This window comes from Myotis daubentonii, chromosome 4, assembly GCF_963259705.1.
Source record: "Myotis daubentonii chromosome 4, mMyoDau2.1, whole genome shotgun sequence".
NCBI classification, from domain to species: Eukaryota; Metazoa; Chordata; class Mammalia; order Chiroptera; family Vespertilionidae; genus Myotis; species Myotis daubentonii.
The window spans coordinates 36862235-36876279 of NC_081843.1; the positions used below are offsets into that span (position 1 = coordinate 36862235).

Consider the following 14045-nt stretch of genomic DNA (forward strand, 5'->3'; position numbering starts at 1 on the left):
TCTCTTGTCACACTGGCTCACAGTCTCGCTTACTCACCTGCACTGTGACATTAAAATAACTGGCTGAGCAGGTATATTTAAAAACATATCTACAATCTATGTCATAGAAGTATATATTTGTACAATGGACTCATATTCCTGATATTATTCTAGAAGTACGAGGTTAATTACACACTTTTGTAGCCAAAAATTCTGAACCAATAGAGCTTTTTTTATCCTTCAGAGAGAACATGCTAGAAAGAGTGTTATCTCACTAAAAAAGTCTAGGATTAAATGGAACAAAATTAAACACTACCAATCAATTTTAAAATGTCATCAGACAGTATATATGTTGCCACAATAAACTCTATTTATAAAATTTCTTTCATAGAATTGAAACAAAGTAATTATTTTCTCTATTCATGTCATCATGATTTCCTACTTTTAATGAAAGTGAAATTGAGATAGAGATCAAATAGGACTTGGAGGGAGCCTTCCCTACCCATATATACAAAATGACTCCTCCCCCAACCTGTTTCATGATGCCAGGAATCTCACGCTTGAAAGGATGCTACATGGTTTGGTTCATCCACCTTTACTGTAACTTAATGGAAAAATATTTAAATCCCAAATGGCTTTTGAGCTCATGCCTGTGTAGGCAGTTAGCAGATTTCATATTGGGGGGAAAATAAATCTCTATAATGATGCCAACCCTCCCCAAAGACTAGAAGAAAAGGTGAAAGAAAAGAATACAATTTCAAGATTTCTGCTTAGTTTCTTCTGCTCTAATGTTTTCTCAGTTAGGGGTAACAGTTCTGCCTTTTACAGAGTGTGGGAACTCATTCTTAGGAGGAGAGTGTCAGGGGAGACAGAATAGAGGAAAGAGCGAGTGTGAAGAGAAGCTGGGACAGTCTCCAGGCCTCCCGCCCTGCCCCCTCCCCCGAAGTCTGGGGTGCACCCTCGTACATGGTGCCAATTATGCCAGGCAGTGGGAGGGAGGAAGCAGGAACAAGCCTAGTGACACAGGGCCATTCCTTGTACACATCTCTAGCAGCAGACACCGAACTGGAAAGTGAAGATAATGAGACAAAACCCCAGGCCACTCCCTCCTGCCTCCAGGACCCCTGGAGCTGGGAAAGGGGCAAGGACCCCACTGCACAAAAGGGAGCTGATTTTGATCTGCCTCTGCTGAATTCTGGTTGATTAGTCTTGGCCTCCCCAAACTATCGGTCAATCAGAAAATCACCCCCAGCAGCAAGTAATGTCAGCAAACCTTCCAGACTACAGAAGCTGGGAGTTGGGTGAACATGAGATGTCTCTCCTTTGAGAGATCAGGGTAAGATCAGTAATACCTCCTTTGGTGTGTGTGCACCCAACACTTAAGCAATTACCCTCTGTTAACTGTTGGGTCTCCAAAATAGTTAAGAGGAAGGGAGGCCCGATGAGCTCCCCAAGTCCAAGATTACAGTGGCCATGAGCCTGGACAGTAACTCACAGATAGAGGAGCACCAGGCTGGTAGCCAGGAGAATCCAGGTTCCTGTGGAAAAGCTTGGGATCAGGTCCATGGCCACTTTCCTTCCAAGATTTTCTCCTCTGAGTTTTCCTTGTGTTGGTGTGTGCTCTTCTTAGCAGGTCTGTGTGTTGAGAGTTTCCCTTCCCAATTCCTGGATAGTCTATGAGACTGGATGTTTATATACTGGGAGAGGGGGTGGGGCTTGAGCTTCAGTCAAAAGGGCCATCTGTGCACGAACTGGTATGACCTCTCCAACTTGACAGTTGGCAAAGCATCATGGACACTCCCACTTTTATCTCCCTTGAGTTCATATTCTGTGGGAAATCAATAAACAACTCCATTTTATCGGTAAGCCCAAAGGTTACAGCAACTCAAGTAGAGCCACTGGCATTGTATCTTTCAACTGCCCTTGACTCCATGGCTGCTTGCACTAAAAAAATACTTGAAATCCTTTAAACCAGCTAGGTCTACAGATCTTTACCCGTGACGTTTCCTTTGCTAAGAAATGTCTCTGTGCACCTAGAAGGCTCCTCCTCATCCTTCAAAATTCAGCTCAGACAGAACCCCTTCTATTGGAGTCTTTCCTAACCAACTTCCCTGAACAGATACAACCTCTTCCTCCTCTGGGCAACTTCTATTCTTTGCAGAAAATTTTTTTATTGTCCTTATAACATACCCCACCATTCTTTTAACATTGTTTCTGGCACAAGCCGGTTTTGCTAAGTGGTTAGAGCCGTGGTCTGCAAACTGCAGCTCTCAGGCAAACTGCGGCTCTCGAGCCACATGCGGCTCTTTGGCCCCTTGAGTGTGGCTCTTCCTTAAGCCTTAGGAGTGCCCTAATTAAGTTAATAATAATGTACCTGCCTATATAGTTTTAAAAATTTGGCTCTCAAAAGACATTGTAATCGTTGTACTGTTGATATTTGGCTTTGTTGACTAATGAGTTTGCCGACCACTGGGTTAGAGCATCAGCCCGCAGAATAAGGGTCTTGGTTAATTCTGGGTTGGATTCTGGTCAAGGGCACGTACCTCAGTTTGCAGGCTTGATCCCCGGCCCCAATTGGAGTGTGTGCGGGAGACAACCAATGGATGTGTCTCTCTCACATTGATGTTTCTCTCTCTGTGTCTCTCCCCCTCCCTTTCATTCTCCCTAAAAACCAATGGGAAAAATATCCTCTGGTGAGGATTAACAACAAGACAAACAAACAAACAAACAAAAAACTAAAACTCATTGTTTCTGTAAATTATGACTTATAAATTGACATGTAGCTACATAAACAGCCTGTTTGCTTAAAGGATTCTTGGAGGAAAGGAAGCCTTGAGGCATTTCAGTTCCAGATTTGCTCACTTTGGACCCTAAAATCAGGATAACAAAAACCAGACCATCACTTGACTGGCTCCAAGATGGTTATTGAGAAGACTGTGTTGACTCCATCAACAGAGAGCCCACAGCTTACTCCTTCTCTCCCTCTGGTTTCCTTTGTTCTGCCTTCCCCTTTCCTGTTCATAAAAACCCCTGCCTGCACTGAGATGTGAAGGTGGTCTTTGTGACATTAGTCCATTGTCTTCTCAGGCTGGCAACTCTTGAATAAATCAACTTTCCTTACACCAGCCCTTCTCTCTTCATTCTTGGCTTTCAAGAGGCAGGCAGGTGAACCTGGATTCAATATCCACCTCTCTACTGTCCAGCATCACTGTTAGTCTCTATACAAAGTTCCCTTACCAGACAAGAGCTTCTCAAGGGCACATCCTGGGTACTATTTTTAAAAATATATATTTAATGATTTTTTTACAGAGAGGAAGGGAGATAGATAGAGTTAGAAACATCGATCAGCTGCCTCCTGCACACCAGCTACTGGGGATGTGCCCGCAACCAAGGTACATGCCCTTGACCGGAATCGAACCTGGGACCCTTCAGTCTGCAGGCCGACACTCTATCCACTGAGACAAACTGGTTAGGGCCTGGGTATTATTTACCATTATGTCCCTAGTGCCTAGCAGAGCACTTTATGTATAGTGTGTATTGAGAAATGTTGGCAGAGTTGAGTTGGTGGAAGTAATATTGCTGGGTTCCCTGCATGTTCTTTCCTTGTGGCTCTTTGGTGACCACTCACCTTACTAGATGGTTAATACAATAAGAGGGCCTGGCTATGCCTCAGCCATCATTGCTGCACATTCAGGCTGATCCGTGCCCCCGAAGGAGAGGCAGGACATGGTCAAGATGGTGATGGCTACACCACGCTTATCAATTCATCCTGCTTCCTGTCCCACCCCTCAGAGGGTCCTGCAGTAGACAGAGGGTTAGACAGATTCATGACCAAAGAATGGCTCCCTCCCTCTGGAAAGACTGCAAGTCCAAGACCAATGGGTGTGAAGAGGAGAACAGCAGCTGGATGGCCAAGGGAATCCTGAACACCATAGCCACCCCTGACACTGCAAATGTCCCTCTGGGCAGCACGCAGTGCACAAGGACTCCAGAAACGGCATGTGTTTTTCTCTGAGGCAAGGGGGGTTAGAGAAGATGGCTTCCTTGTTTTTTGACTAGTGGGGGGTTTTCTAATGGGCTGTGAAGAGCTGGTAGGTGTAGGGCTGCAATAGCATCAGTGTCACCTGTGAACTTTCTGCCACATTCCTGATGCAAGAAATCCAAATACTGAGGGTCTGGAAATTCTACCAGCTCATTGTCATCCCTCAGACCCATGTTCTGTGTCTGCTTGGCTGGAGAAACCATGGATTATGTACAAAGGAAACCTTAAATGTTCTTAAAACTCAAAGAAACAGGAGACATTTAAGCTGTTTGTGTACTTCCTTCTCTTTTTATCCTTTCTCACTTTCAGCCCTTCTGCAGAAAGTGATACTCATCTGTCACCAATTCTTTAGATCCTTCTAGCCAGAAATTCTCCAGGGTTGCATAAAACGGGATGGAATGGGTGGATGTCTCATTGGTACAATGCAGGAAGTCCCAACTATCTCACCTACTTCCCTTTATTTATTTGGAAGCTTGTTATGAAGTTTGAAATTTCTACCATCATAGTTTGTCATCTCTGGTTAAGGTTTTCTCCCAGAAGTACCTGTTAAATTCCATAGCTCCACTGGAAAGTGCAATGCAGGAATACATTTACTCATCTGTGCATTGACTTCAGGCCAAGGGCATGAATGTTATGTGGAGTTGTCATGCCAGGCTATGGGCTACAGACCATACAGTCCCCATCCTCAAGGGCAAGGATCCTGAGTCTTATATTCAGTGTTGGCACATGGACTGAACACAGCAGGCATAGAAACTAATCCTAATTGACTGAGCCCAATCAACTTGCCCACCTCCTCCACATCTTTTTGCCACATCTCCACCAACCACAGGCCCAGCCACCAAAACTTAGATACCAACTTGTCGCTGGGAATTGGCAAGATCAAGTTTTACCTTACTGCGAGTTGAGTTACAGACACATCATCTTGCTTTCATTTGTATCCTGTGAAATTTGAATCTAATGCACAAATAATTTCAGAATAACTCTGCCTTCTCATGCTCTGAGCAATTCTCTCGGCCAGTGGATGTCAGGATGGGCTTCCCAGAAGAGGTGCCACTGGAGCTCACATTATAAAAGGACAGGAGTATCAGCCTAATGGTGCTCCTCACATCCCTGAGTCCCTGACAGCCTGTCCTATTATAGTGATATCTGAGCCTCATGCTTCCTTGAATGTTATTTGAGATTCAACTTTGACCATTTGCTAAGGAGACCAAGAAAGCAGATAAGCCATTCTCTGTTGATGAGGACATTATGTTTCTCAGACCTGTATAATTACTTTAACTTTGTTATACTAAAATTATCTGTTAACTATTCAACTTGAATAATATCTGGGTCTTAGTCATATTTGTACTGTAAGCATTTAGAGCAGAGTTCTGGAAGAAGGTGATGAGTTCATAAGTACACGCACGAGTAGATGAGAGGCGTGGGTTATGTGGGTGTGCTTCCAACACATAATGCATTTTTTTACACTTTAATGCAACTCTTAGTATGTAAGTCTTTTCTTGTTAGATGTTTCCTTCTGTGGGATGTTTCCCCTTGAGGAGCAAGACCATTTGCATTGTTTAGGACACGGTGCTAGCTACATTTTAGTCCTAAGGAATGACTAGCCTATGAGTCTTGGGATATATTCCAACCTGCTGGGCCAGTCCCTAAGGTGAATAGGGCCAGGGAGTGGCTATATTAGGCTTAGTTATGAAATCAAGGCAGTCACGTTTGATTTTAGAGAAAGAATAAAGCATATTAGTTTCCACAGAAGTTTTGTTTCCAAAAAGAATAATAAAGGCTTTGTGTTTGGGGGAGTGAATTAATAGTCAATAATTATCAGATGAACCCGACCTTTTCCTTGTTTGGATGTATCCTGCAGTAGTGGCTGAAACCAAACAAGTAGCCAAAGGCCAGGATTGGTACATTAGTTATTAATGCACTCTAACATGTTATCCCCAAATGCAACAGCTTAAAACAACAAGTAGCCAGACGGGTATGGCTCAGTGGTTGAACATTGGCCCATGAACCAAGAAGTCATGTTTGATTCCCAGTCAGAGTACATGCCTAGGTTGCAGGCCCGATCCCCAGTAGGGAGCATGCATGAGGCAGCTGATCAATGATTCTGTCTCATCATTGATGATTCTAACTCTCTTTCCCTCTCCCTTCCTCTGTCTGAAATCAATAAAAACATATTTTAAAAAATAAAACAACAAACATTAATTCTGTCAGTTGCTTGGTTAGGAATCCAGGTATGGCTTAGCTAGAAACTTCTGGCTCAAGCTCTCTCATGAGGTTACAGTCCTCCTGTCAGGCTCGTCTACACTCCCATCCTAAGACTTGAGTGAGGGATGATTTACTTTCAGATCAATTTAGGTGGTTATTCACAGGTGTTAGTTCCTCACAAGCTCATGGCCTGAGTTCATCATTGGCTCTTGGGCATAGGCCTCCCTCAGTTCTTTCATACCTGGGTTTCTTCATAGGGCAGGTCGAAACATGGCAACTGGCTTCTTTCAGAATGAGTGAGTGAGAGCAGGTGCCCAAAACGGAAGCCATAGATGTTTAAAAAAAATTTTTTTATGAGTTTATTTGAGCCAAACTGACAACTTATGCTGGGGAGCAAGATCTCAAGTGCTTCAATGAATAACAGCTTTGCAGTTTCTTTTGTGCATTTGAAATTAAGGAGGAAATGTAAGGAAGATTACATGAAGGTGAGAGAAAACAAGGCAGGGATTGGATTATAGGATAGGTAAAATCATTTGCTCTCCTGAAGGTGGGTAAATCTTAGAAGGGGGGATCTGAAAGGATAGTTCATCCATTAGAAGGAGGGGTCTAAATTGAGGCATTTTAAACAATGGACATGGCTTGCTTAGGAAAAGGATAAACCTCTTACTAAAAAGCTATATGGCATGAATACTGAACGTGACCTGCCCAGTTAGGAATTTATGGTCAGATCATCCTGTGAGGTTACTTCCCATAGAACCTCTTTTTAAATTCACAATCCCGCCTTTTGGTCATAAATCAAACGAAAGGATGCATTAATGACCAACTTTTTAGTCAAAGCCAAAGATTAGACTTTTTGTGGGGTTTTTTGTTTGTTTGTTTTTAAATATTTCTTTATTGGTTTCAGATAGGAAGGGAGAAGGAGAGAGAGATAGAAACATCAATGATGAGAGAGAATCATTGATTGGCTACCTCCTGCACGCCCCCACTGGGGATTGAGCCCCGCAACCCAGGCATGTGCCCTTGGCCGGAATCGAACCTGGGACCCTTCAGTCCGCAGGCCGACGCTCTGGTATCCACTGAGCCAAGCGGGCTAGGACAAGATTAGACTTTTTGTAACCTTATCTCAGAAGAGGCATACCATATCTATTGCCATATACTGTCTTTTAGAACCAAGTTGTGTGTTCCAGCCCAAACCAAGGAGATGGGATAACACAGGTGTGTAACTAAAAGGAGGCAGGGGCCATTGGTGACCATGTTAGCAGATACTCCCACAGATGTGAAACCAAAGGAATGTAAAGTGTCACATAAAATCAATCCAGAGAATTATAAAAGAATGCCTCATGTCTAGCTCATTCTATGAGGACAGTACCAACTTGACCCAAATCAGATAAGACAGGATAGGAAATGAATATTGCATGCCAGTTACACTCAGGACTTCAATGTAAAAACCCTAAAAAAAAAAATCATCACACTCCAAATCCATCAGTGATAATACACCATGGCCAAGAAGTTTGATTTGGCTCTGGAACTCAAGGGTGGTTAACAGAAAAAATATAAATATCAATGATCACATTAACCGATTCAAAGAGAAAAGTCATATTATCTCAATACTTTTTAAAAATATATATTTTATTGATTTTTTACAGAGAGGAAGAGAGAGGGATAGAGAGTTAGAAACGTCTACGGCCATACCACCCTGAACGTGCCCGATCTCGTCTGATCTCGGAAGCTAAGCAGGGTCGGGCCTGGTTAGTACTTGGATGGGAGGGAGAGTTAGAAACATCGATGAGAGAGAAACATTGATCAGCTGCTTCCTGCACACCCCCTACTGGGGATGTGCCCCGCAACCAAGGTACATGCCCTTGACCGGAATTGAACCTGGGACCCTTCAGTCCGCAGGCCAACACTCTATCCACTGAGCCAAACTGGCCAGGGCTCAATACTTCTATTTGATGATACTAAACTCACATTAATGATATGAAAAATCTTAAATTACTCATACTAGGGATTTCTTTAATCTGATAAAAACATCTACCAAAAACCCTAAATAAAATATTATCATTCATAGTATAAAAACATTATTTTATATCATTTTATTTATTTTAATATACTTTTTATTGCTGATGGTATTACAGATATCTCCCATTTACACCCCCCACACACACACACACACACACACTTTCCCCCTCTCCTCCCAGGCCCTACTCCCCCCGTGTCTTCACTGCCCTATTGCCCATATCCGTGGGCTATGCATAGAAGTATATAAGTTCTTTGCTTTATCTCTACTGGTCCCCCCAACCGCACATCGAGGTATGTCAGTCTGTTCCATGCCTCCATGCTTCATTTGTTCATTAGATTCCACAAATAAGTGAGATCATGTGATATTTGTTTTTCTCAGATTGGCTTATTTCACTTAGCATGATATTTTCCAGGTCCATCCATGCTGTCCCAAAGGGTAAGAGATTCCTCTTTTTTACAGCTGCATAGTATTCCATTGTGTAAATGTCCCACAGCTTTTTAAAATATATTTTTTATTGATTTAGGAGAGGAAGGCAGAGAGAGAGAGAGATAGAAACATCAATGATGAGAGAGAATAATCGATTGGCTGCCTCCTGCAACTCCCCTACTGGGGATCAAGGCCACAACCCAGGCATGTGACCATAATGGAACCCAAGACCCTCAGTCCATAGTCCGATGCTCTATCCACTGAGCCAAACCAGCTAGGGATCCCACAACTTTTTTATGCATTCATCTACTGATAGACACTTCAGCTGTTTCCAAATCTTAGTGTTGTAAATAATGCTGCTATGAACATAGGGGTGCATATATTCTTTCTGATTGGTGTTTTGTTTTTTGTTTTTTAGGATATATTCCCAGAAGTGGGATCACTGAGTCAAATAGAATTTCCATTTTTAATTGTCAGAGGAAACTCTATACTGTTTTCCACAGTAGCTGCACCAATCTGCATTCCCACCAGCAGTGAACTAGGGTTCCCTTTTCTCCACATCCTCACCAGCACTTGTTTGTTGATTTTTTTGATGATAGCCATTCTGACAGGTGTGAGATGATACCTCATTGTGGTTTTAATTTGCATTTCTCTGATGATTATTGACTTTGAGCATTTTTTTCATATGTCTCTTGGCCATTTGTATGTCCCCTTTGAAGAAATGTCTATTCAGGTCTGCCCATTTTTAAAAAATTTTTATAATTTAATTTTTTTCATGTTTATTGTTGAGAGTATTACAGATGTCCCCTTTTGCCCTCCACCCAGTTCCCACCCCATTCCAGATCTTCATCACCTTATGACTCTGTCCTTAGGTAAGATCTTTGGTTAATCTCTTCCCACCCATCCCCTTTCCCTCTGAGACTTATCTCTGTTCCATGCTGGTCCTGGGTCTTGGGCCTTTTATTGAAAGGTGTGGGGCTCCCTGACCCAGCTGCAGTTTGTTTGACAGATTTTTAGCCTGAGAAAGGTCAGGCCATTTATATGCAAAAGTCTCTGTGCACAGCTTGGGTGCGTTTGTAAATTGCGTGGGGCGGGGTCTCAGGGAATCCCAGGGCAGAGCAAACAGTGTGGGCTGCCATGATGGGAACTCAGATCTGACTGCAAGTCAGTCCTGCAACAGGGGAGGTCCCAGTACAAGAACCATGACCCCTGGGAGCACCTCCACCTGGGAGAAAGCCCCAGAGTTCCTGCCCCATGCCGGACAATCCAGTCCCTCCATGTACGTGCCTGGGTCCCCCGGCGCTGGAGCTCAGAAGCAGCAGACTGGGTAAGTTTGTGCACAAGTCCTTTAAGAGAAACACTTGTGATTCCAGCAGCCTCTGTGTCACTGAGCCCCAAACCCTGCTAGTTTTTACAACCCATCGTTATGGGGACTTCTCTTCCCAGCTCTGGAACCCTGGGCTGGGGGTCTGGAGTCTTGCTCCCCATGGGCAGCCTCCACAAAGACCATCTTCCTCCCCATTAAAAAAACGCACACATGGGTGTCGGACCAGCTGGTTCAGTGGCTCCACTCCTCTGCTAGTCTCAGTGTGCTTTTTTCTTTACTTCTCTAATTGTAGGACTTCCATTCAGGTGGTTCTGAATGATGGTTGTTCTGTATTTTAGTTGTAATTTTGATGTGAATATTATGCAATGTTATCGATCAGTTTTACCCCCAATAAATTTAATTTGAAAAATAAATAAAGTGAATGGCTCCTGTGTGAGGAGCCACTGAACTCATAAATGTTTAGAGCCTTAACTTCCTGGATTTCTTATTAGGGCTGGTGGAGTCTGCCCAGTTGTGACAGCACAGGACCCGGAGCAGGCCCACCACACCCACCTTTCCCCACCCTGGTGGGATCTTAAAGCCCCCATCGGTTGAAATCCTTTTCACCCTGCTCCTCAGGTGAGGCAGAATTTGTTTCTAAACAGTTTCCAAAACCCAAAGGAACCAAAAAGGAGCAGGGAGAGCTCATTCTCTTCTCACCAGCACAAGGAATTTATGAAGTTCAGTGGAACTTCAAGGCAGGCTCAGAATGAGAGGGAGGAGAGGGAGAGGCTACTTCAGTTCAAATTTGTCAAATATCACAGTGATACTTGTACATCCTAATGCAATATGTAAAAAATCAATAGTGATGCCAAAAAATGAGAAACAAAATATCAAATTTTAAAATAAAGGCTGAGTCAGTAGGTTAACTTTATTTACACACCAAGATTCATTTAGTTCATTACATACCTGCTACAGGGACCAAGTGTTCTCATTCTGCAACTTACCCTGAAAAGCATCAAAAAATGAAATGAGTTGATGGGTGAGTAGAGAGATGGATAAATAGGTGTTAAACCAAATTAAGAAATTCTAATCATATGCCTGGCCAGTGTGGCTCAGTGGTTGAGCAACGGACTATGTACCAGGAGATTATGGTTTGATTCCTGGTCAGGGCACATACATGGGTTGCAGGCTCGATCCCTAGTAGGGGGCTTGTAGGAGGCAGCCAACCAATGATTCTCTCTCATCATTAATGTTTCTATCTCTCTCCCTCTTCCTTCCTCTCAGAAATCAATAAAAATATATTTTAAAAAAGAGTTTAAACGTCTTTCAAACTTGCCCTCTCACGTCCAACACCCTTACCCTAATCAGATTCTCATAATCTCTGACCCAGATTAGAACCAGAGGCTCCTGGCTGATGTTCTTTCAGAGGGCAACCTTTGCACATCTAATCAGGCTGTGCCCAGGATTGACTCTCTCAAATTGGGCACTGCCAGTGCCTCATCCGGGTGAGAGGTGGCCATCCCAGTTGTGTTCCCAGTGCCTCTCCTCAGACCTCACACTGCCTCAGACTGGAGTCTTTGCAGGTCCATGAGCAACCCCTATTACCCAACCCCTTCCCATGGGTTTTTGCTCATGCTGTTTCTCCTGTCTTATTCTCTCCCAATTGCCTCATCTTTAAGATTCCTCTCAGAAACTTGAACATGGTGGTTGAACATATGCATTTACTTCTGAAGCCTCCAGAAACCCCATAATATGCAAGAAAGGGTTTTTCTTAAAAGCCACAAGTCCATGGGGACAAAGGAAACCAGAAGTAAATGTTGGAACCTAGAAGTAGAGTAGGAAAGAGTCATCACAAGCTCTTCATGCCAGACACCATTCTAAGCACTCCCCTTACTCCTCAAAATAGCTGTGTGCAGTAGCTACTCTTATTTAAATCAGCCCACGTTACAAATGAGCAAACGCACAGAAAGTTTAAGTCACGTGTGCAAGGTACCATTGTTACTGGAAAGGGACTGGCCCTGAGCGGGTTTGCCTCAGCCTGTGCAGTGTGTGGGTTCTTGATTTTGTGTTAGAAAGATTTCACAACACAAGTTCCGGTGGGTTTGAGAGTATTTTTATTAATGCTGGGGACAGCGAAACAAGGAAGAAATGAGGGTAGAAGAAACAGCGGGGGGTGGGGGGATGGCGGGAGGGGGGAATGGTTGAGGGGGAGGAGGCTAGGCGGTGATCTACTTGGCTCTCTAGAAAAGCTACAGGAAAAGAAGTGAGCCAAGGCGGGGCTGCTGTCAGCTCACTGGGAAGGGAAGGTCACAGTGATGGAAGTGAGCTAAGGTGGGTCCCCTGTAGCTCACTGGGAAGTCAGAGAAAAAGGAGGCTTTAGAGACAGATCAGGGGGTGAGTCCGGTTGATGCTGCCCATTGCTCCCCTGGTTGTAAGTCTCATGGGGACCCTTAGAAATAAAAAGTTCATGCCCAGAAGGGGCATGGGTGTGCTCCAGAGCAAGCCACATTGAGGCTTTGTCCTGAGAGCTTTTTATTCGTGTGTGTGTGTGTGTGTGTGTGTGTGTGTGTGTGTGTGTGTCTGTGTGTTTTGCAGGTGAGAATCTTAGGGGAGGGTTTCAGTTAAATAGTCGTCATCTTTCCAGGTGCATTTTTAATATACTGATGCATTAAAATGAGTGTATAGAGGAGTTTCTTCATAATTCTTTGGTCTGTTTACTGTTCTACTTTTAAATCAGGTCTGGCTGGCTTTAATGAGGGTTTTGTTATTTGTTCCCCAACTTCACCTGTTTAGCTGGCACACATGGCATTAATTGGGTCTCTGTTCTCTTTTCCCACTCCAGGGTGATTTAAGCTATGTATTTTCTGGTTAGGGGGGAGGGTGTGAATCATTTGCTCTCCAGTGCCCTTGGTTAGGGAAGGGAAGGGAAGGGAAGGGAAGGTCTTGAGACTGACAAGCTGGCTGTAAATTGCCCAAACTCTTTGGCCTTGCCTAATTTTCTTGTCTCCGTTTCCCCATTCTACTTGCCCAGTAATTTTCCTAGTTTTTTACTATCCTGCCATATTCCCTCCTCAGAGACTTCTATCCCTAAAATCTTTTAGGGTTGATGAGGGAGGATGATCTATTTTCAGTAACTGTTTCCTGCTGCCAATGGCTGTAGCCCCCCTTCGCCCGCCCTGGGTAGGATATGGAAGTCTCCCCCTGCCTGATCTAAGGGAGACAAGGGAAGGGGATCTGAGACTGGAACAGAGAGACCATTGGCTGATTATTGCAAAGTAGGGATGGGCTGGAATTCCAAGTTAAACACGTTTCAGTCATTATTTCTTCAAATAGTTTCTCAGTCCTTTGCTCTCTCTCTTTTCCTTCAATACCCCAATGAGGTGGATATTGTTATGGTTAATGTTGTCCCAGAGATGCCTTAAACTATTTCTAATTTTTTTTTATTTGCTGCTCTGATTGGGTGTTTTGTGCTACCTTGTCTTCCAACTTGCTGATTTGATCCTCTGCTCCATCTAACCTGCTTTTGATTCCTTCTAGTGTACTTACTCATCATTTCAAATATGATAGTCTTCGTTTCTGACTGCTTCTTTTTTATAGTTTCTTTATGGCATTTTATGCTTACTCTCTCATTTTTAAGTTCTCAGTGAGTTCATCTACTCTTCCCCTAAGTTCCTTCAACATTCTTATAACTGTTGCTTTGGACTCTGTATTTGGTGGACTGCTTGCCTCAGTTTTATTTCATTATTTTTCCTGGAGATTTCTCTTGTTCTTTCATTGGGGGCATGTGTCTTTTGCTTCCCATTTTGGTTGCTTCTCTGTGTTTGTTTCTGTGTGTTAGGTAGAGCTATGTTCCCAGTCTTGGCAGAGTGGCCTTATGCTGTAGATGTTCGGGGATGCTCAGTGGCACAGTTTCCATGATCCCCTGAGCTGGGTGCTCCAGGATTATTCCCTGTGTGGGTTATGTAAGCCTTTTACTATCATAGTTAAGTCTTGATTGCTGTTGGCACATCTGTGGGTGGAGTTGACCCTCAGACTGGCTGATTATGAGGATTGGCGCTGATCAC

General features: G+C 43.6%; 1 protein-coding gene across 1 annotated transcript in view; it reads right to left on the reverse strand.

The window, feature by feature from the left end:
- Positions 1 to 1663, reverse strand: part of LOC132232294 (cytochrome P450 3A12-like) — a 46879-nt gene extending 45216 nt beyond the window's left edge. Inside the window, exon 1 of the mRNA XM_059691751.1 lies at positions 1475 to 1663. Within this exon, the coding sequence (XP_059547734.1) occupies positions 1475 to 1545 (71 nt within the window). The 5' untranslated portion in view covers positions 1546 to 1663. The remainder of the gene's footprint in view (positions 1 to 1474) is intronic.
- Between the last annotated feature and the right edge of the window lie 12382 nt (positions 1664 to 14045).